General features: G+C 34.6%; 1 protein-coding gene across 1 annotated transcript in view; it reads right to left on the bottom strand.

Moving 5' to 3' along the window:
* The window catches only part of KIAA1109 (KIAA1109 ortholog), a 198170-nt gene that overhangs the window by 168286 nt on the left and 5000 nt on the right, over positions 1-24884 (bottom strand). The window contains exons 3-6 of the mRNA XM_040626286.1: positions 12354-12483; positions 9294-9410; positions 8223-8301; positions 7064-7128 (exon numbers count right to left, since the gene is read on the bottom strand). Of these exons, the coding sequence (XP_040482220.1) occupies positions 7064-7128; positions 8223-8301; positions 9294-9410; positions 12354-12450 (358 nt within the window). The 5' untranslated portion in view covers positions 12451-12483. The remainder of the gene's footprint in view (positions 1-7063; positions 7129-8222; positions 8302-9293; positions 9411-12353; positions 12484-24884) is intronic.

The raw sequence follows: 24884 nt of genomic DNA, 5'->3' as shown, positions 1-24884 counted from the left end.
GATCCCCAGGAATATTCTATATAGCAATAGCCTTTCCAGGTCCTTACCCAATCCTAACATAAACACAAAGACACAAAGTACTGGCACACTTACAATCTCACCCTCAAACAGTAAGTTCATACAGAGCCCCACATACAAAGGAACCCCACACACAATGTGCCTGTTGATCTGGAAAGCAATACTCTATTTTAAATAAATACCTCCACTGACAGATGAGCACATTCCCAAAAGACAGACACCTTTTCCAAAGACACGCATCTCCTCTTCCAAGGAATGTGAATGTACACACACACATACATGCACACAGACCTTCTTTAATTAAAAAAAAAAGTTGGGGACTCCTGCATTAGATTCTCCACAAACTGGAGAAAAATAGTAAATAAACAGTAGTAAGACTATAAGATTGGATCCATGTGACATCATTCATTTACTAATGTGACCTAAGGCAAGTACCTTAACCGCTGTGAGCCTTATTTTTTCCATCTATAAAATGAGAATATGGGGCGCCTGGGTGGCTCCGTCAGTTAAGCTTCTGCCTTTGGCTCAGGGCATGATCCCAGGGTCCTAAGATCAAGCCCCGAGTCAGGCTCTCTGCTCACTGGGCAGCCTGCTTCTCTCTCTGCCTGCTGCTTCCCCTGCTTGTGCACACTCTCTCTCTCTGACAAATAAATAAAATCTTCAAAAAAAAAATTTTTAATAAATAAATAAATAAATAAAATGAGAATATTTCTACCTACCTCTAGGATTGTCATACAAAATAAATATTAGTTCCCTAGATTTTGCAGGTCAAATTCTTACTAGTCATATAAATTGTTTTTAAAAATAATCTTTCATTTCATAATATGATACAATGTTCATAATAATAAAAGCAGCTCATCTCTACTGAACATATGCTATGTTCCAGGGACTATTCTAGGCACCTTATTCACCTAATCTCATGTAATCATCACAGCAACCCTGGAAGTTGAAGCCCAAGATTACACAACTAGAAAGTAGTAGATAAGAATACAAGGTTCTAAATACTAGGTCTTGACCACAAAATAAATTACTTACCAATTACATTAATAAATACAATGACGGTTTCAAAAAATGTTACTAATCCCTGAACACAGAAATGTATCAAGAATTCAGTTATTTCTTTGCAATTTTATGAAAAATTGGTCAATACTCAAAGCTTAAATGCAATATTTAAAACTACTAAATTCTTATAACACTAGGTCTCTCAATGACATTTATTTCTCCTGGGAATTTTAAAAGCAGTTTTTAAGTTTCATTCATTCTGATGACACTGAAAGTCAAAGCAAAAAATTTAATTTATATATAATTTAAGAAAGGTATAATCAGTTGACTCTCTCTCTTTTTTTTTTTAAGTAGTCTCCACACCCAGTGTGGAGCCCAACGTGGGGCTTGAACTCACGACCCTGAGATGGAGACCTGAGCTGAAATCAAGAGTTGGACACAACCCACTGAGCCACCCAGGTACCCCAGTTGACTCTTTCAAACCTCATCACTACATTGACATTGTTCTATCCTTGAAGGCAGAAATCTTTTTCTCATATCCTTATCATCTGATATTTACATAATGGACTCCCCAAAAATATTTGTTAATAAATACACAATTAGATAGATATAAATTATAAATATAAAAGGCTCTTCACTTAATAAGTAGTTAATTTATGGAGGAAAAAAAGGTAAATGAATGTTGTAGAAATGCTTAAGTCTCCTGAGCAAACAGCTAATTGAGACTTCTTGTTTTCCAAAGGGAAATTAGGAAAAAGGCACTTATTTAATTATGTAATTGGGACACATGCTATTTGTAGTAAGAAAGCTAAAGTGCAAAGTGCTGCCAAGGCCTTGTAATACTTGGAATCAATACTTAGTACAAAGACAAAATAGTCTACTGACCTTTTAAATTGTTAAGGGATTTTTATTTCCTGTATTTAACAAACAAGATTTAGATGCTACGAATTTAGATTACTAGATTATATTAGGCTAAAACTTCTAAATGACAAAATAACAGAAAGGGACATACTTTACCATCATCCTTTCATTTCTTAGAAATGTAAGAACTTCTCTAGATAAGAAAGATGCATGCCTAGTTATTTAGATTGGTATTCATTTAAACACTGTATCATCACATATTGAGGTAATTGGTCCTGCTACTTATTTTCCAAAAGAATGGCTTAAAATCAACTATCCTAAAAACCAAAATAAACGTTTTTGATGGATATCCTCATTAATTGGTCTCTGGCCAACAATCACCTACAGCAGATCACTAATTTCATGACCTAGGGAATATTTTACAACAAATTCTATGTTAAACAAATTAGATGTTTTTCCTTTTTTTCCCCTAAAGATTAAACTGAACAACTGACAACTCTAAATCTCTCCTGGATTAAATTATCCCAACCAAGCTCAATGGCACAGAATTTGAGCACTTCAACACTCCTCTTTTCTCCTAATAAAATAGTTCTAAAGCTTTCTCATGAAAATCTTAGCCTTACCCCAGACAGACCTTAGCCTATCTCTTTGGATGGCTAGCGGCCATTATCTTTTCAGGCACACGTTCCAATTAGGCTTCCAAATTTTCCAACAAGAAATGTCAACCATCTCCACTTCTTGCTCAGTTAACTGTCAAAGTACACAATCTGGATCTGACCTTAATCAGTAAGAAATAATATCTAGACTGTAAGGTCTCATTAGTGAATGTAATTCACTAAATTAATATATATTCCATAATATTATCCAACTTTTTACCAAAAGCTTAGTTTGCAGACTACTCATTCTTCTATGTGCTATATATTCTAAATTCTACCTCTGAATCATGCTAGACTAATAATGTATTTAGACCAAACCGCTTATTCCTGCATTACTATTTGGCATTTTCTTTCCTTTGGAAAGGTGTGACTGTGAGCATCTTAAGAATGTCATCCTCTGTAACAGAGAATTTCTTTTAAAAGCACATGGAAGAGAAACTTCGTTGGCCCTCGCCAAAGCTGTGCTCTTCTTGATAAGCACATAGATTTAAATGTTAAAATGTAGGAAAAACTATTAGCAAATAAGTAGAATTGCAAATGTGATACTAATAAAGTCTACCAACTTTTAACATCATTGTAAAATGAGGTGTGGAATCTTTTCTATTTCAAGCACTGGCACACAAAAAAATAAGACAAAATAATTTAGATATTCTTATGTATTAAGACATAAAATACCCAAAAATTATATTTCTGTTTTACATCATGGCCAATGACAAACAAAGCTGAGACATGGTAATACGCTAACATTCCCTCCACCTGCTGACAAAATCCTACCCACTGTCATCAGTGATCGGTAAAGTGAATGCAAAATATCTGTTAAATAAGCTAAAGATTTTTATGAAAAGCTACCTCTTTGGGTCAGTTACTCTTTTTTTTTTTTTTAAGATTTTATTTATTTATTTGACAGAGATAGAGACAGCCAGCGAGAGAGGGAACACAAGCAGGGGGAGTGGAAGAGGAAGAAGCAGGCTCATAGCGGAGGAGCCTGATGTAGGGCTCGATCCCATAACGCCGGGATCACGCCCTGAGCCGACGGCAGACGCTTAACCACTGTGCCACCCAGGCGCCCCGGGTCAGTTACTCTTGACCTTATCTATGTATTTTGGTGAAAACCAATCCACTTTAAGAAGATGAAATACTTCATGATAGAATGAAGTAATTATTTTATTAAAAAAAAAAGCCATAAACAATTTTAGATGGTGTGCCTCATGTCTAAGAAAATTCTAAAGTGGGCAATCCAATTAGGATTAACCTTAAAACTTGCAGTTGCCTCTGGATACTGCAAATTATCATATTCCTTCCTCCCATAAGCTGTCATCAGTGTTTATATAAAAGAATTTCCAAGAACCTACTTGGCCACATTTGACAAGCCTGTTTTATATACAAGGAACACTAGACTGGAAGTTTTCACTCTGGCTTTACCATTTACTAATAACAGTAATTTCTGTTTTTCCATCTGCAAATCGAGGATTTTTTAGAACATTAGCTGTTTCCAAATTGATAACAGATTTTGAGAAAATCAGTTGTTTCCTAATTCTTTAGAATCCTGGGGTAAAGAACATGGGGTCAGGGGAAGAGGAATGTTGGGTCAAACGGGCCTCCTCAACTCATATCCCTATAGTTTCATTGGTTCACAAGAACATCTTAAAACACTGAAAAGAATTTAGAATAAAATTTCTAATATAAATATAAATACAAATATACAAAAAGGCATTTTCAAAAATATAAACAAGGAGAACTTCTGTCTCAGCTCTGCTGCAATCTCATTAACAATAAAGCTTAATGTTAACTAAATGTGGGGGGAAAAACTAAACTGAGATTAAGTCAAAAGAGCACATCATCTAATGAATACACTGCAAGATTAACAGTCCTAAAGTAAATTTATCTCTAAGGGACAAACCAAAAGACTTTACAAACCAAATCAGAGGCAGAAATACTGGGCCTGCTCAAAGTTAAGTCAGTGTGTCAAAAGCTGGGACTGAATTCAAAAGAACTTGGCTCTTAAGAATGAGTACTAGCCATCTCTGAAGTACAAGTAGGATATCTTCACTTAAATGCCACCTTTAGGGCATATAGTCAAATAAAATATCAAAAATAATCAGGAATATTATCCCCACAAAATTTAAGGTGGATAATAGTGTAGGAAAGTGACTCAAAATTTTGAATATATTTACATTTGACGAAAGTCAAAACTTAAAAGATTTCCAGTACACTAACATATTGACTATCTAAAGAATATTTTTTTCCTGTGAAAATGCTTACAGCAATTGTTTGAAAAAAGAGGTAAAAAGGCAGTGTGAACAATGGATTTTCTAAAACCATAGACTAGAGACTTAATAACACACAGCTGTTCTGAATCACAGAAGACAGACTGAGAAAAGTCTATTCCAAACTACCAACAGAATACTTTTATCATATGAAATCCCTTAACCTCTGCTCAAAATTATCTGATAAACAACTCCAATTTTTAGAAAACTCTTTCCAGACATGAAATCTGCCCATTCTTTCTAGTCATTCTGATTTCATTAATTCTACAGATGCCAAATTGTCATCAATTTACGCCAGTCTTTTCAAGGAAAAGTACATGATGTATTATGTTAAAGGGGGAAAAGCTATGTGGGAGCAAGGAAATGACAGTTTAAAAAGACTAAATAATAATGAATAGTGAATTCAAAAGTAATTTAGGCTAGCTCAGTCTTGTGGTAAGTTTAAAAACTTTTGGAACTTTAAATCTATTTTCCCATAGAAGCAAAGTTATAAATGACAGCAAGATTCCTAAGTGAATCCACAAAAAAAAAAAAAAAAAAAAAAAAAAAAATTGGAAAGTTCCAAAGTTCTACAGACCCTAACCACCATTTCAGAATTTTAATGTGGGTGCCAGAAACACAGATAGTCCTAATAACTAAGAAAAGGTGGAAGAGTCACATCATTTTCTGACACTACTCTCCAATGCCCCATCTAAAATCTTCTGAAGTGGTAGTTACCAAAGTATGGTCTAGGGACCTTTGCAGGGATCTCAAGATCTGCTTCAGGGACCAAAAGGTCAAAACTATTTTAATACTATTATTATGTGAAGATGTTCAACTTTTTCTCATTCTCCCATGAGTGGACAGTGGAGTTTTTTTTTAAAGGCTGTATGATATATGGTACTTCAAAAGACTGAATATAAAAGCAGAAGTGAGAATCCAAGTATCTTCTATTAAGCCAGACATTAAAAAGATTTGCAAAATATAAAACAATGCCACTCTATTTGGTTTTCTTTTTGCTTTAGAAAAGTTACTTTTCATAAAGTACACTGTTTATTTTAATACATATGGGTTTATTATAGATTTTTTTTTAAAGATTTTATTTATTTATTCAACAGAGATAGAGACAGCCAGCGAGAGAGGGAACACAAGCAGGGGGAGTGGGAGAGGAAGAAGCAGGCTCACAGCGGAGGAGCCTGATGTGGGGCTCTATCCCATAACGCCGGGATCACGCCCTGAGCCGAAGGCAGACGCTTAACCGCTGTGCCACCCAGGCGCCCCTATTATAGATATTTTTAATGAAATAAAAAATATTTCTATAGTTACCAGGCTTAATTTTTTTAAGATTTTATTTATTTATTTGAGAGAGAGTGTGCGAGTGTGCATGGGGGGGCGGGGGGGGGGCAAAAGGAGAGGGAGAGAGAGAATCCCAAGTAGGCTCCACACCCAGTATGGAACCCAACACAGGCTCAGTCCCACGACCTGAGATCATGACCTGAGCTGAAATCAAGAAGTCAGACGCCAAACCAACTGAGCTGCCCAGGCGCCCCCAGGCTTAATTTTGAATGAAGTACATATCAATATAAATTACATAAGTAAAAGCTCTTTGGAGTCTTCAGTAATTTAGAAGAATGTACAGTTCTTGAGATTGAAAAGTTTGAGAACCACTATTCTAGGCAGTAAAGTCAAGGTCTACATTCCTTGAAGTCAGTGGTATGATTAATGTCAAGTAGGAAGGTTAGGGGCACAGGAGCACTTATAGAGTTGTGAAATGAAGACCCTGGGAGAAAATTCTGAGGTGATAAAATTCTGATGATAAAAGCAGAACGGGTAAAGTCTAGAGCCTTCATTTCCTCTCTTCTATTCATCCTTAGCACAGTAGATAAATGACAATTAGTAGCAGTGTCAGGTAGCACTATGAATAAAGGCACAGAAGCTGAAAAGTAAGAAAAGTATCTTAGTAGAATGACTGAAGACTACTAGGAAGTCCATTTTAACCACAGAATGGGTTAGGTCCACAGATGTAATACAAGGTAAGGCTATGGGAGTAAGGGTCATACTGAGAATAAATAATATGCTTAAGTAAATAAATTTAACCAGGCAAGAGGAAAGCTGCTGAAAAATTTTCAGCCAACTGGTGATAAAATCAGAGTTTCTAAATGCCAAAGTTTTAAAAAATATTTTTATCTATTATAAAATGTGAAACATTTTAACATCCATAAATGAAAACACTGATTATATAATTAAAGATTTCAAATACATAAAAACATGAAGACTCACCATGTTGTTTCTGCTTTGGATTATACATTTTCCACCACCGAAAAATTATAAATCCATCCTGAATTCTATGCAAGACAAATTACAAAAATGAAAACTTCAGTAACAATTTATTCATTTAATATTATAAAAAGCAGGCAATTGATAATGAATATGAAAATACAGAAAATTCTCAACAGATCACTGGTATAGATAAATGCTTCATAATCTCCAGTTAAAAAAGGAAAAGAGAATTTACATAGCTCTAAATTAGATTTTTCTACTTAGGTAAAATTTAATACCAGATCACATGTAATAGGAAAATGAAGTGATAACAGAAAAACTTTTTTCTTTTATAAATGATATTTTTTAAATGGTGTAAAAACTCATAAACAAAAAGCCAAATCTTGAAAGGGGGACATTAGGATGCTAACAGAAAGATAACCCCTTCATCTCTGTAATCATATATAACCTCATGCCTCAAAAGGATGAACTTACAGCCCTCACCTTTACTTTTTACTTTTCTTTTCAAAATAATTTTAGACGCACAAAGAAGTTGCCTCTACTGTTTCAAGTGAGGTATGCGTATTACCAAACCCTAGCACCTTTCAACTAATTTAAAACTTTCAAGTTCTAAGTAACAAATGTTAAGATAATCACAAAAATAGAGTAAACTTTTCTTTCAAGGCCTACAGAAGAAAGAACATATCAAACATATTGTCATTTCTATTATACTCAGATTTGTGTTTCTTCCTTACAGTAAAATTAAAGTAGCTAACAGATACTAAAAAATTCTTAAAACTTATTACCTATCATAAGGAGCTAATGGATGAGTTATCAGCATCCCTGATCCTTGTTTTATGTAACAAATGACCACCATGAATTGTACAAGAAAAATGGTCAGGTAATTTAATGGTTCATGTGTTCATCTAGGAATGAAATGAGATTATTCATTTCTTTAAGCTGCTATTTGATAAACTTTGTGCCAGGCTAAACCTTAGTTAAATTAATCTACTGATAAAAATATTTTTAAACATCAATTTGCCAGAATTTATTACAAAAAAATTATTTTTGATTTATGGCTTTATTTGAAAAACCAAATCATATCAAATAAAATATCATCAGAAAAAAATTTTACTATATTTCAAGTTTGTTTGAATTTTTTGTTTTTTGCTTTTTTTACCTAATAGACATGTCTTCTGTAATGTAATAAATTTCACGAACCATGACTTTTCCAGAAAGAACAGAGAAAGAGAAGGACCCTGTTGTAGGGGGGGAAAGAAAAGTGATTAATGGAATTGTTTTGATCCAGAGTGAGCACTTAAAGCTTAAAATAATCTTAGCATTCAATTTATTCAATAATTAAATGTTCTCTCTCGACTCCCTCCTGATACCCTTATAACCTTACTAATTTTCTATTGCTCTTTCCTGGAATATAACAAAAAGTACAATAAGTACCATCACTATGAACTGAGCTACTGAATAACCATATGAAGACACTGAATAGCTGCTTCATATGAATAATTCCCTTAATTATGCAAAACTTTAAATAAAGCCCAAAGCACTGACTAATTCACCACTTTTCTCCATTAATTTCTTTGACTCCAGGAATCAGTCATTGCCTCAAATTAGTGGAAGGTGACTTATGTTTGAGAGAAATTTTATTTATGTTCTCTAAGAAGTACTCTAATGAAGGTTAGAATGGTTCTAGACAGTGACCTCTCACCCCTTTTCCCACTGGTTGAGGGCTTTCCGATGCCTAATGGTTCCAAACAGACCCTCATATCTGCAAACTTCCCACTTAAGAGTAGTTGGAAACTTAAATTAACAATGCAGGCCACAAAATGAAATACACAAAATGATTCTAACTTACAGATTTTTTAAGTATGGTTACTGAAAAAAAAAAAAACAGCAAAAACCTCATTGAGCGTTAGAAACTTCCCTTGGATAGTAGAATCCTGAGAAATTTATATTTCCATATTTTATATGTGCCTATATTTTTCAAATTGTTTTAACGAGCATCTTTTATAAGAAAAAAAAATTCAAAAGTTACTATAGAAACACTTTAAGAAATAAGGTAAAGAACCTAACCAAGTGATAGAGTCAGAGTGCTGAATGAGAGAAATTCCAGTTAGGTTAATGTTCATGAAACAAAGGTAAATTTCTAAAGCTACTATCACTTATAAAAAATAAATTTATAATATATATCTCAAGATTATGCAGAAGAAAAACATTCAGTGTTACACAAACTTACCAATATGGATATAGCCATGTTTGTATAATCTATTAAGAACCAATGTTAAAATAAGACCAACATTTCGAGAATTGTAATATGTGAGATATATAATCCATCCACAGGATAAAATGGTAGCTGTCGGGAGAAAAAAATGCAAAAGAATTTCACTATAAGTTTCCTTTACCATCACCTTAATACTCAGTAAAAATTTGTTAGTAAAAGTTCATTTATTACATTCAGAAATGACAGGATTTACTTCGATATGATAATATGTCCTCTTACAATTTAATACTTAGATTTTTAATACCAAATGTTGATTCTACCTTATCCAACTTTCCTCATTTTTCTTTACTCATTAGCCAGAAAAGCACATATTTCAATCAGATCAATTAAAGAAATACTGCCAGGGGTGCCTGTGTGGCTCAGTCGGTTAAGCATTTCCCTCTTGATTAAGGCTCAGGTCATGATTTCAGGGTCGTGAGATTGAGTCTCACTTTGAACTCTATGATAGACATGGATCCTGCTTAAGATTCTCTCCCTCCCTCTCCCTCTGCTCCTCCTCCCGCTCCCCCCACCCTGATTTTCACACACGAAAGCGCACCCTCTCTCGAAAAAAAGAGAAAGAAAAAAATACTTCTTTTTTTTTCTGTTTCCTTTTTCACTGTTTTGTACTCTTTATTATTAAATGTATATAAAGATGTTCTGGAAGGAGAAAGCCCATGTTTCTGAATATTCTGAAAAATATTCACCTTTATCAGGCTAAAAGCTCATTCCCAAGCTATTTCCTAAAGGTTACAGTCATTTAAAAAGAAATAAAACCAATGATTTTTTAAATCAGAGGAAAGGTAGTTTTTTTAAATCAATAATTTCTACTTTTTAAAAAAAATGGAAAGAAGTGATAATTTTACCCTACTTAACGGCATAGCTATATTAAACAGGCCATTTTATACTATTTTGCTATAATTGATAAGACAATAACCTACTTTTAAAGAATGCCAGTGAATATGCTACAGTAAATATTTCAAATTTGACTCATTTTTCATAAGAAGTGTATAGTCACCTATAGGATTCATAATATTTCCAAAAGAACCTAGTTTATGAATATACAAAAAATAAAACATAAGAAAGCACTTTTTGACAATAAATTTCCTTTTAGTTAAAAGTATAACTATTTTCTAAATTAGGACAAAGTAATGTAAAGCAATTAAATATGTACAATCATTTAGCAACATCACATTAAGTTCTTAATTTTTTAAAAAGTTATTTAATGTGGATAAAACAGTCACTGAGTCAAAATACATTTTCTCAGGGTAGCTTAGATTGACAGTAATAACTCTAATGTAGCAAGTGCTACGATTTGCCCACAAAAATTATTTCTAGAATAATCTTTTGAAAAATTACTTTGATGATATGTCATTATTTTTGTCCTTGTAAACAGTGTTTTGGGGTTTTTTTTTACTGAAGTATAGTTGACACGCAATGTTACATTAGTTTCACGTATACAACATAGTGATTTTAGTATGTCATTACATTTTAAATTTAAAGATATTTTGTGCTAATTTTTACTGTAAATCACTGTATCAAGAGCAGGTTATGGTGTGCCATTCAGAAAGGCAAGAGGCATTTGCTGAGAAAGTATGCTTCTAATATTATACAACCTGAGAATTGTGGCCTTTTCATTGCATCATTTTCCCCAACCCCCTTCATTGTCATAAGGCCACTTAGTAAAACAGCAAGAGTAAACACTCACTCAATGTTTTTCTGGCTGTTGCTGTTGTTTTGTCCTTAAGGAAAGAAGTTATATACAACAGAAAAAAGTCAGAAATTCTAGGTGATAAGAGACTGATAGAAAATAAGGAAGAATTCCACTGTTATTTAAACTAAAAGAGAATTTTCAATGCTGCTTTTATGAAATTCTATTTCATGTTAATGTCTTGCATTTCATCTCACTTTTCTGGGCTTTAGTTAATGATAATTTGTACTAGATCACTTCTGTCAATTAGAAAAAAAAGAGAACTCAAAGTTTAAATGGTAATCCAATCCTACATACAAATCATGAATAATAACATTCCTTCTATACACACTTCACCACTACCCATTTCCTTATCACATATCCTGTGGTGTCATGAAAGAAGCATAAGCATACACTCAGAAAAAAACAGCTATGTTACCTGTATATGTTATTTAATCCTATGGGCCTCAATTCCACAAGTTAAAAGTCTGCTCCCTTCATAAGTTTGCTCTGATCATTGAGACAACATATGCAAAATGCCAATGATATGTGGCACACAGAAGATGTTCAATAAATATCATTACCCTCTCTTTCCCCTCTGAACCCATCTTACCCTTTCTATTTCCTCCTCTACCTTTCTAATTGTTATGCTGAAATTCAAATCAAATACTGTTATTCCACAAAAACTTCCTGGACAATAACAGCCTACAGTATTCTCTCCTTTCCTGATTATTATTTTGTATTTCCCCCTCTTATTTGTTCATATTCATTCATTCACTCGTATTTCCTCCCTTTCTTTGCCACTGATTTATACACTGTTTTGTATTATTTCTATGAACCTAGGAAACTTCTGGAATATTAGACAAAAAAAAAATTGTACTGGCAGAGCCCAATGTTAAGTATGTAAGGAGTAAAGAGATGAGATTAATTAGGCATATACACTCTATTTTGCTATAAAGATATATTTACCATGGGAATTTATCACTTTTAAAATAAAACAAACGTGTGTGTGTGTGTGTGTGTGTGTGTGTGTGTGTGTGTTTATGTCTCAAGATGGGGGGGCAATGAATGAGTGGACTTGAGAGAGGAAAGATAAGCTAAGTGCAATGTCTTTCTTCTCCTCCCACCTCCCCTAAGTCAGACAACGAGGCAGCCTAAGAAAAAGAGCCCTCCAGAGCACTCACCAGAACAAATATTCACAGAAACACAGATTAAAACCTTTTTTGCAAAAAATAAACCAATGGTATTATTAGCATTTCAACTTCAGCTAACTACTGCTTAAAATTTGGCAGTTGTTAATCCATACATAACAAACAATAAAGTATAAGAAAATATATTCTACTTACCAACAAGGAGCCAAACAACATTGGAATTGTGTTCTGTAAGAAAATCTTCTAATTGAGTGATACTAGGAACAATACTCTCATTCTTCCTTTGATCCATTACTGAAGTTTTTCCAGACCAGCATGTAGTGGCCTAAGAGTTCAAAAGTTAAATTTAGAATCAGAGATTTGTTAAACTGCAAGGGAAATTGTATAAGCAGGAAAAAAGGTGAATTTAATAAAAATGAAAGTTCATTAAACCCCATTCCAGTTCCTTCAATAAGAATGAAAAATATACAAACAGCAACAAAGCATGTCCATATTTCTATATAAAATGTAAGACACATTTTTAGTGTCCTGCTTTCACCATTCTAAGAATTGAATAGAGACCTGGGTTCAGTTACCAAACTCTGGTTCCAAATATGAGGGACATAATTACTAAATTTAATCAAAGACATTTATCTCAACAATAGAAGGAAGTATTAATGATCTGTATTAGACAAATTCATCTACACTTGTCTCAAAAGCTGCCACTAAGTGTTGTATTTACGTATTAACTTATATTAGTCCTACTTAACCTCCAACAGCTCTTTTCCCATTGTTCCATGGGGAAACATCTTCCTACTTAGGACTCACTCTGAGTTTGGACAGTAAGCAGATCTCCTCCTATCAGATGGTCAGGATGAATTACAATGATTACATGTCAAATTGTGACCAGACATGTGAAGAATGTATGTGTGTGTGAGTGTGTATATGTATATGCACTTCAGCCGGTTAAGTATGAATATTTAGATGTATTGAGAAAGAGTTAGATAAACTGAAAATGAGTAAAAAGTGAGGAATAAAAGTTCTTATTTTATGATTGAAGGAACAGGAAAATTATCCCTCTGTTAAAAATTATCCCTCATGTCGCGGCACCTGGGTGGCTCAGTCGGTTAAGCGTCTGCCTTCATCTCGAGTCATGATCCCAGGGTCCTGGGATCGAGCCCCGCATCGGGCTCCCTGCTCAATGGGGAGTCTGCTTCTCCCTCTCCTTCTGTGTGTTCTCTCTCTTAAATAAATAAAATCTTTTTTAAAAAATTATCCCTCATGTTAATACAGCATTAACATGACTAACCCAACCTACCTATAAAAAATTATCTTGTGATAAATCAGGAAAAGGTAAAGCAAAACTAAACAACAACAACAACAAACAGCCTTAATCACAAAGAGAGCTACATGGTTAATGATCATTTAAGGCCAAATAATAGGTGATTTTACAGAAAACTAGAAAAACAGATTTTAAAACAGGAAGCATAAGTGAGGACAACTTTCTAGGTGAAATTCAGTACAGTTGACTTGTCAACTTCCTGAAAATGTTCTCACCAGAGAACCTATCTTACTCACCAGAGTCCTATCTTCAGAGGTCACAAAACAGGTTTAAAAAGTGGGTTAGGCAACATTGCCAGATTACAATGTTTCATATTTCTAAATTGTTGAAACGTTATCAATTCAGAGGCAAGTTAAACATCTCTTTAAAAAAAAAAGATAAAGCTCAATAACAAAAGGTTTATTAGTAATAGTGATAGGGAAACCTAAGGGTAAAAGAACTAGGAAAAAAATTTAAATGTTTTCATTTTTCAATAATCTTTCTTTCCCCTACAGTTTAGAAAATGAGTAAAAAATGTTCTCATAGTGAACAGGTTGGTAGTGACCCCGTGGGAGGTAGGGTACAAACTTCCAGCTATGAGATAATAAGTTCTGGGGATATAATGTACATCATGGTGACTACAGTTAACAATACTGTATTATATACTTGAAAGTTGCTAAGAGAATAGATCTTAAAAGTTCTCATCAGAAAAGTTATCACTATGTGAGGTGATGGCAGTTACTGTGGTAATCATTTTGCAATATATATTTATATCAAACCATGTCATGCCTCTTAACTAATATTATATGCTAACTATACCTCAAAACTAGAAAAAAGTGTTCTCATGCTTTTCAAAGCTTTGAAAAATCTGTCAACTGGCAACTTATAATTTGGGGGCTAACTTTACAACATGAGCTTTTCTTTCTTTCTTTTTTGTTTTAAACTAAAAAAAATAAGATAAATACAAATTTTAAAAGGAAGAAAACACTGAAAAGGCTTATATTCAAAACCAAAAATAATAGCTTATCTGCTACAAAGTAACATCTGTGCCTATTTCATATTTATTGTTACGATTTTATAGTACACCCACACACCCCTGCTGATGAAAAGATCACCTACTAACTCCTGGGGATGTTTCATGAGGGATGTATCCTGGCATTCAGGTTTCCATATAAAAAGGTAATCTGTTTTGAGCCAAATCCAAGGGGAAGTGATCTATCCACCAAAAGGACCTAAAGATCTCATCCAAAATTTCTACCACTAACTTCTATAACAACCCACAGCCAAAGAGAATGAGAAAGAGGGTGTTCAGGTTGCAAAGACAGAAAATTGCAGTATCACACAGATTTAACCAACACTTTTCCAATTATTAGTTAATGCAAAACCTTTAAGAGATATCAACAGATAAAGGTTCGATAGTTAAAACATTTAGAGTAAGTACAGAAGTAAAGGCTAAGACTTAATAAAGGCCCTAAGTAAGAAGGAGACATTCTGATGAAAAGGAAATAAGTCAAAGCAGCAATGGACACAGAGAATCCAGACTGAACTAGGGCTATATGCTTAGTCACACTAAGCATGGTACACCATGATACACCATGAATTCCTTAATGGAGAGGAACTAGACACTGATATAAGAACCTACTGCATATTCTTCATGAAGCAAATGATGGAATAACAAATTGGTTGTTTTCTCTTCCTCAGTAGTTCAGTCTAAAATCCATAAGGTAAAGCACAGTGAGGTAAGCATCTGCATTTGGGGAAAAGACAGGAGTCTCAGTGGCATAGGGGGATATCAGAGTCCAATAATATTAAGTATCTATTTATGTGATGAAGAGGCTAGTGAAACACTGGCAGTGTTTCAGGGGATCAAAGCCACAGCAGGATGAGGAGACCATACTTGTAGGGAAGAGGTCAGGCACAGGGTGCTAGAGTCTGAGTGGAAGGAAGACAGCATCAATGGTAGGGGGAAGAGGCTGAAGAAGGAGACCAGCTTAAGGCGTTGGAGCCCGAGCAGGGAGGTTGCCTGATGCGGGGTGTCAGAACCCAAGAGGGAGACATCAGACCCCACAGAGATAAATAGGGCTTCCATGCAGGAGGGCAATCTGGAGTAGTGTGTTGATGTGGGAGCAGGATAAGGAGGACACACACCTAGTAAAACAGCCCTTGCAGGGTACAGGGGAGGGGATCAATTAAGTAAATATATTAAGGATAATAAAAGTCAGTTTTCTCACTGTTGGAGGCTATATAAATGAAGAATATTAGAATTAATCTTGTGGTGTTTGATAAGAACTGGAGGTATAGATTTCAATGTAAGTTAAGATGGGAACAAATATGGCTACAAACACGTGTATGTATGTTAACACATATGCTCACTAATAGGTCTGAGAGCAGCAGCACTGCAATTAAAATGAATAGAGAACTTGCTCTTAAAAACCATTTTCTATCAAGAGGAAACAGGGCTCCTTGAAGAAATGGCTGATTCCACAAATAGAGCAAGGAAAGTCAAGATGAGCCGCGTGTTTTCCAGAATGGAAAGAAATACTTGAATGACGGGAACATGTCAAAAGGACACAGAAACCAGCCTGAAGAGGCTCCCAGTGGCAAAATCTGGGGCAATTTAAGCATCAAAATAAACAGTAATAGATTACAACCCATTTAATAAAAAGAACCTATGAGTCCATACCAATATAAATAATTAAATTTTGATAAGCAACAGGATTCTCATATCATCTCAAAATAACTCCCCTCAAAATAATTATTAATGACAAAGGGGGAAAGAGGAACTTTGTGAATTTTAATTAAGGATCAAAGAAAGTAAACACTATCAATATTAAGATAAATCAGAATTGTGCACTCCTTTTTAAAATTTTTTATTTGATTATAGTTGACACACAATGTCACGTTCACTTCAGGTGTACAACACAGTGGCTCCACTTCTCCAGGGCTTATGCTATGCTCACCACAAATGTAGCTACCATCTTCATAGAAGAACACAGCCTCACTTCTATGATATTACCAGCAAAGATGCATAAACTGAACCTAATCTATGTGCCTCTCTCTTCTGATAAATTATGACCAATAAAGATTGTTTTATTCATCTTTGTATCCACAATACTGGTGACAGTGCCTTGAACACAGCCACTGTTTTCAAGTATTACATCATTTTTAAATAGTATTTTTATCTAGTACATAAGAAAATAACACTGATCTACATGTTTCAACACAAGCCCTCTCAATATTTTCATGATTCATCCATATTCTCTTCATTTTTCCTGAAGTCCATCATTTTTACTTCAAAACTGCTGTCCACATTAGAATAGAAATTGTGGCAATTATTATTTTAGTGATGACATACAAAGAAAAGCATGAAAATGTGAAATAGTTCAAGCAAACATAGCACAAACCAGAGATTTATCAAAGTTCCTAATTAAATGGGCACTCATACATAGTTGATAGGCATAAACTATCTCTGGGAAGAATAATTTATCAGATACTATAAAAATGTGTATGTTTTAACTTGGATATATCAGTTCTAGGACTTTATCAGAAATACTCAGGCACCAAAAGATGTTTTTCAAGAACAATCACTACAGCATTATATAGTATACTGGGGAATTTGAAAAAAATGTCAATTAATAGGAAAACAGTTAAATAAATTATGGTATACTTTACTGGGAAATAATATGCAACCTTTCTAAAAGAATGAGATGGCTCTATATGGGCCGATACAGAGAAATGTCCAGGAAATATGTAATGTTGGCAGGGAAAAAGCGAATTGAGAACCAAAATGTATAGTATTCCACCTATGTTCAAAAGAAAAAAGACTATTATGTATGCTACATGTATACATCCTACATATACACAACATGTATACATGTTCACATACAGGAAGTGTGTGTGTGTCTGTGTAAACTTCTTTTAATTTGCAAAAACACTAGCAAAGCCATGAATGGTTACCTCTAGAGAGAGCAATGAGAAAGATCTGGGGGAAAGGAAAAGAATCAGTGAAGCAGGACTTTCACTTTTATTCTTGATACTTAGGTATTGCTTAAATGTTTTACAATTGGCATATAATACTTCCATAATTTAAAAAGAAAAAGGGAGAGTGGTGGCTGGAAGACAGGAAATGACAGGTTAGAAAGAGGCTCTTCTTACTCAAGCACATATCTCATGGCCTCTCCTTACAAATATGGCCAAGGAATAGGTGTCTCCCAACCCAAAAATAACAACTCAGTCATCTGTCATTCTACCATCATGTCTTTCTTCAGTTTTTAAATGCTTATCTTTTTAAAAAATTTAAATGCAAATACTAAGCAATATCAAACTCAAACTTTACCACATCAGAAAAATCAGTTAACGTCTTTGAAAGAATTACTTGATTTGATAGCCTTGAATGTAAAAATAGAAGGAAGAATAGCTATACTGTTCTAGAAAAGGGCAGCAGGTAAGCTGCCATCAAGGAAGGTAAAGAACACTAAAAGGAAAGAGATTGGGCAAGGGAGAAGGAGGAGACAGTTATCAAAGAAAAACAGTAAAGTCAAAAGAGCCTAGAAAAGGAGCACCTGGGTGGCTCAATCAGTTAAGTGTCTGGCTCTTCACCTTGGCTCAGGTCATGATCTCAGAGTCCTGGGATTGAGCCCCATGTTGGGCTCCACGCTCAGCACAGAGTCTGCTTGTCCCTCTCCCTCTGCTCCCCCCCAGCCCCATTTATGAGCTCACGCTCTCTCTCTTTCTCAAATAAATAAATAAATCTTTTTTAAAAATCCTAAAAAAAAAAAAAAAAAAGTCGGGGGGGCGGGCACCTGGGTGGCTCAGCTGATTAAGCACCCAACTCTTGGTCTCAGCTTAGGTCTTGATCTCAGGGTCATGAGTTGGAGTTCAAGCCCTGTGTTGGGCTCCTTCTGGGCATGGAGCCTACAAAAGAAAAGAAAGGAAAGGAAAGGAAAGGAAAGGAAAGGAAAGGAAAGGAAAGGAAAGGAAAGGAAAGGAAAGGAAAAGAAAAGGAAAGAAAAGAAAAAAGAAATCCTGCTTCAAACTGTATTGTTCCAGAAACAGGCCATTACATGGATTAAGAATAGCTTCTATACTGACCACGTAAGTTAGAACTAACAATTCTAACATTATAGCTGTGTGACCACGGGCAAGTTACCTAACCTCTCTGTGCTCTATTCCCTCATCTGTAAAACAAGAACACTAACAGTACCTACATCATAGAGCTGAATAGTGAGAATTGATGAATTCATATGTGTAAAACATTTAGAATAGCACTCAGCACGTAGTAAATAATGCACTGTATAAACGTCTGTTAATGGCAATCAATGCTTTAGTGTCTTACCCATATACTGTTGGCATTCACCTCTACACAAGAAGACTGCTCATTTTGAACATCTGTAACATCTTACTGAGGACTGCTTTTTGACCGCAGAAACATCTCAGCTTATAATTAGGACAAGCCAGAAATGCCAGAGTTAATGTCAATGATGGCTAGGGAAGTGTTGGATGAACACCTCCAGCTTCCTTGCTCTGAGTTTGGGATAACTCTGAATAGCATTTAATTTGGTCTCTGAGAGTTCACCAATGGTAGTGAGCTCCAGATGCTCACAGTGGTAACTGCTAGGATAATGTTCTTTATTGACTTCAGCCCCTTTCCTTTCTTACTTCCCCATCCCCTACCAGTGTTTGCTACTATCACTTTCCAAATAAACTACCTGTACTTGAATCCTTACCCAAGTTAAACTTGTTTCTGAGGAAATCCAAACTAAGGCACTATTTTTCTTACTTGTTACCAGTCCCATTAAATCTGAGAACAGTTTTCTTTTACATGAAAAAAGATTCTGTACTTTAAAGAGATATGAAATCATATGATTTAAAGGACACAGTACTAAATATTTAGTATTTTTTTTAAAGTTTGCTTTAATTCAGGGCATATATATGCTGGGTTTTGGAACTGGGTTTTGACAGAAAGAGAAAAATTTCCTTCATCTGAACAGGAAGACAGAGGAAAGGAAAGACCCAGATATGGAGAGATTTGGTAACAGAAAGATGAGAGAATCTGATGGCTTCTGTGTATTTTTGAAAAAGTCAAATTCATATTTATCTAAAACCTCTTCTACTCCATTCCATTTTTTTCTTTTTTATTTATTTATTTATTTATTACTCCCAGTTTTTTGGCTCCAATCCCATTACTTCTACAGTTCCTGTTCCTCTTCTATTTTTCTTCGTCTTTAATTTGTGTTTATAACGACTGTCAGAAGAATGGCCCTGGGGTGGTAGGTGAAAGGAAATATGGATGAGAGGGCCTTCTTCACCACAGCTTATCTCACGTCCCCCAACTTCACTCTACCTCAGCAATAATTATTTGATTACCTCAGAAAAGGGGAGTGCGGGAACTGGATGATCTGTGCCCCTGCCCACACCTTCTCAAGAAAACCTCACTGCACTGGTTAACCTTCTTCCAGGGCTGCATGACTCCTCTAAAAGAGGTATCACCCCATAATTTGACAGAGGATTTCAGAAAGAAGGTTTTCCTATATCAGGTTTAAACTGGAATAAGTCTCTATAATATTACCTATGATGTGAGAAGACCTGTGAAGAACCAGAGTTTTCTCTAGAACCGTCATGGTAAGTATATATTTGATTTTGATTTTTTGGAGCAACATACTTAAGACAGTTGCATGGTAATGCAGGCCTATTTTTTTGCTTGTTCATTCAATAAATATTTATTGAGCTTAAAAGTTCTACAATACAGCAGGCACCTGGGTCGCTCAGTAGGTTAAGCATCTGCCTCTGGCTCAGGTCATACCCCAGGGTCCTGGGATCAAGTCCCACATCAGACTCCTTGCTCAGTGGGGAGTCTGCTTCTCCCTCTACCCCTCCCCCCCTGCTCCTGATCTATCTCCCTCTCTCTCTCTCTCCCTCTCACTCTCAAATAAAAATAAAACCTTTGGGGCACCTGGATGGCTCAGTCAGCTGGGTGTCTGCCTTCAGCTCAGGTCATGATCCCGGTGTCCTGGGATTGACCCCCTCATCAGGCTCCCTGATCAGCCAAGAGTCTGCTTCTCCCTCCCATTGCCCCTCCAACCCCCAGCACATGCTCTCTCTCTCTCTCTCTCTCTCTACTATCAAATAAATAAATAAAATCTTTTTTAAAAAATTCCACAATACCTCTAAGGAGTTCTGAGTACTAAGTTTAAGATTTGGAATATTTACAATAATCTTCAGTAGGATATCTGGTAATACAGAAAATGCTAAAGAAAGGCTATTTGAATGACTACCAGTATCTTAGCAGTTATCATATCATATTGTAATTATCACTTTAGAAGTCTGCCCCCCCACTAGACAGCCATTCTTAAGGATGAGTTTGCCCTACTCATTTAAGTGCCATAATCAACCAAGTTCCTGTATATAGCCATCTCTTAATACTCATTTCAGAAATGAAATAAATGCATCATTATAAAAAGTACATAATTATGAACTATTGCCAAAAATAAGTAGGTATTCCCAATGTACCCAGGGCCAAAGAGATTCCAAAATGATCTTTTTCACTCTCAAGAAAATCTGGTTTTCATTTGCTTGAATTTAAGAAGAGGATATTCAACTTTTTAATAACCCAATTCCAAATACAACAAAAATGTGAAAAAAGTTTAATCATTCTCAAATCTCTCACACAACAATGAAGTCACAATTCTTTTGATAAAAGGTGTTCACATATATTTAGACCATTATATTAAAGTTCTTTGGATTTAATTACAGTTCCTTTTCTATAAAAGAAATTTTATGGGTTTTAAGAGTTGGAAAATCGACGTTATAGTTCCCCTTTGAACTTCATCAATATTGATATTCTGTTCATCAAGTAAAATTAAACACCTATTAGAACATAGCAGCACTCTGTATACTAGAAATTCTGTGAAGTATGCACTTTACAATATTTCTGCATTATTTGCCCTTAGGCAAAATTTTACTAATCTACATTAACTGTTGTAGAATATATACTTAGATTTTTCAGCTACTGTTTGGTTTCTACTCATATGTAACAAATTATCTTGAGATACCTTTGTAAAGTTGCCAATTTCAAAATTATTTATGTCCTCCTTACAATTAAGAAGCCGGGTAATTGACCCAAACGTCTCAGTAAATACCAACACAAACGAACTATCTGAACAGACTGCTCATCTCTACTATGGCATAAAGACATCCCAAAACAAAAGTAACGCATAAATCAGATCACAACATTTTTATACAAAATGAAGTTTCAAGAATGATTAGAACATTTGAGCTACTCATTTGGAACACTGACCACTCAGCAATCTAAAGGCAAATGCCCAAATACAAATGACTTTGTGATATTCCTTCCAACTCCATGATGCTAAACAAATGAAGTATATAAATAGAGAAGTACCTACTGCAATTAAACATCTCACATAAACATGTAAATTTTACAAGATAGTAATGGAATATAGTAAAATGATTGTTATTATCCATCACACATATAGTGATTTGGAAAGCCCTCTCTGCCTATAAAGTTTTACCCATCAGGATACAAGGCCTAAAATTCTACCATCCATTCCTTTAAATGGAGTATTAACCAATATACTCTCTTAAAATACAAAGCAAAGTATCCCAGTAATAGCTACCATTAATTATTACCATGTGTTATTAGTGTAAATTAATTCATTGGATGACTTTTCTCACTAACAAGCAGGATCCAGGGATACCCCGAAAGGCCCAAGATTCCTGAAGATGGGGGAAATCTTAAAAAGGAGATGGTGGGCAACAAAAGCAAACTTAATTTCCTTAACAGTTTTGGCCAGGGCAGCAGCTTTGTACACATCAAGCGAAAATATATAATGTCCTACTCTGTTCATTTAAACAAACAAGACAGACAATTATCCTCTTAAGTCAAACCAGGTATATAATCCTTTCTACCTAGAAAAAGTCCCTCCAGGTCCCTTTCAGTACCAGGATTCTATGTGCAACAAACACAATTCATTATTAACTAACTCTAAAACCCAACAGAGTTAAGTGATAAAATAACATTCTATCAGAAATAACAGAAATCATCTGGTATCCTGGAACTAGAATAGGTTTTAAAGCCAGATTTGAAATGGAAAGCTTGCTCTATCCCTTTAATTCCTTTCTTAGCCATGCTATAGCTTGAGCAAGTTACTGCATCTCAGAGGCTGTTTCCACATGGCCATCTCTTCCTTGAAGAGATACTGAAGGCATTAAAAACACAAAGCAAATATAAAACTCACAGTACAGTGCTTGACAAGAAATACATTACAACAGTGGTAGCTAAGCTACTGTTATTAATGTTCTTTACAAAAAAAAAAATCAGTTCAACAAAAAAAGGTGAAAGCTAAAAAAAAACAAAAACAAAAACAAAAAAACGCATACCAGTAAACAATAACTAAAATGCATCTCATTCCTTACAATATATAAGAAAAAAACATATATGTAACTAAGTAACAGAATTTTACAACAAAAAAAAATTAGTTGGCATAAATAATAGTCAAGAAAGTATTACTATGAATAACATAATTCTACAAATACCAGTGAGCATGATTCGTAGAAGCAGATCAAACACCAAAGTACACTAGTCACCAGGCAACTATTGCTAAAGAAATATTCAGATATGGTGAGTGACAATTCAACACTACAAATCTGCAAACTAAACAAATGTACTTTTTAACATCGTAATCTATGCTACAAAAAATGGTTCTTTATAATATGTGTGGAAGAATTTTTAACATCTAAGAAATCATATCATTCAACAAAAATGTTGCACTTTAGGAAACCTGACTTCTATAGCCAGAAATTTATGCTGGCTTACCTAAACACTTATTAAAAAAACAAACCTCTTAAAAATCTGCAGAAAACCTATCTACTAATAGGGTAAAAAGAACTGACTTCGACCTCTCCAAATCTAGAAGAAACCATGATTTTTAAATATAACCCACTTTTAATAGTCCACCAGAACTAATTACCTTCAACATCTCCTTGATATGGTCAGTAATACAAAGAGATAACAGTAACTGCTGAGTGAAAGGTTTAATCCTCCCACTTCTACATCCCATACACTGGTTGTGGGGTTTTGCCTTCGTTTTTTGTACTGACTAGTAACACACCCTGCAAGGTGCCTTTAATTCTTTTCATCAAGAATTCAATATATCACTTTCATTTTGATTAAAAATACACCAGAAGGTAGAACACTAAAAAGCACCAGCAAAGTAAAATTCTATAGGATTTTTGTAATAAAACTATTTCCATTTTCCTATCTGGCTCTTAAGTTTCTATCTTATACCTTATGTCACATCAGTGAGAAAACCCTCCCAAATACATATTCAAACTACTTGCCCAACAAAATAGGGTCTTTGGATGTGGGAAGAAGAAAGAAACTGGCCACATGTGTTTACCAACTCTCATCATATCAAGTACAAAGAAAATGTTTTTTAATAGCATGTCGTTACCCAAAGAGCCCACAAAATCCATTTAATAGCCAATTCCTGTGAGTTGAGAATTGCTACAACTGAAATTGAACTTTCATGTAAATAAAACAACAAAAAAGGCTGCTTCAGGGAATTTTATGAGGATATGATTATATAATACTACTGTTGATATCAGACACAGCATTTTAAATAGATATGGACAGAAAAAAATGGATATAGATAGAAATATACTTTACATATACATAAAAAGTGACAAAGTACAATAAGATCAATAATCTAAAGCTTAAACTTTAAACATTTTGGTCAGAGTTCTACTACTCTTTGAAATGTGCATTCCACGGTATTAATTCACCATTAAAATAATAAAAATACAGCTGCCATAACAATGGCTATAACATTTATTCAATGCTTGCTGTGTGCTAGGCACTGTTCTAAACACTTTATGTGTATTTACTCATCTAATCGTCACAAGTAACTACTCACTTACAATTCCCCATTCTACAGATGCAAAACTATGGCACTGAAAAGCTAAGCACAAACACGGTTAAAACATGGCCTCAGTAATTATCTCTTCGTTCTCAGTTTCTTTATATGAAAAATGAGTTCCTTCCTCCCAGTTCTACGTTTAGAAGCTAATATGAATGCTACCAAAATTCACATTTTGGTATAAAAAATTCACATTTTGCCCACTGTGGAATTTTTTTCTCCTAAAAGGATCCTCCATTAACTCAAAGGTCAACAAGCATTTTTCTTTAAATAACCCTAAGTGGTAACACATCAAATTATGGAGCTTGATATGCAGCAAAGAAGGCCAAATTACAAAGTGAGCCGTATCTGACTTAACCACTTCCCCACTTTTCTAGAACCTCTCTCTCACCTCGTCATAAAGGCTATATTTTTGTACTTTGAAAGAGCTTATTTGACCCTAAAGAACTTGACAATTGATAAAAGATGTATGTCCAAAAATTCTTTAATACT

Source organism: Ursus maritimus, unplaced genomic scaffold (assembly GCF_017311325.1).
Source record: "Ursus maritimus isolate PB19 unplaced genomic scaffold, ASM1731132v1 scaffold_11, whole genome shotgun sequence".
NCBI lineage: Eukaryota > Metazoa > Chordata > Mammalia > Carnivora > Ursidae > Ursus > Ursus maritimus.
This window is presented reverse-complemented; position numbering and strand designations above follow the sequence as displayed.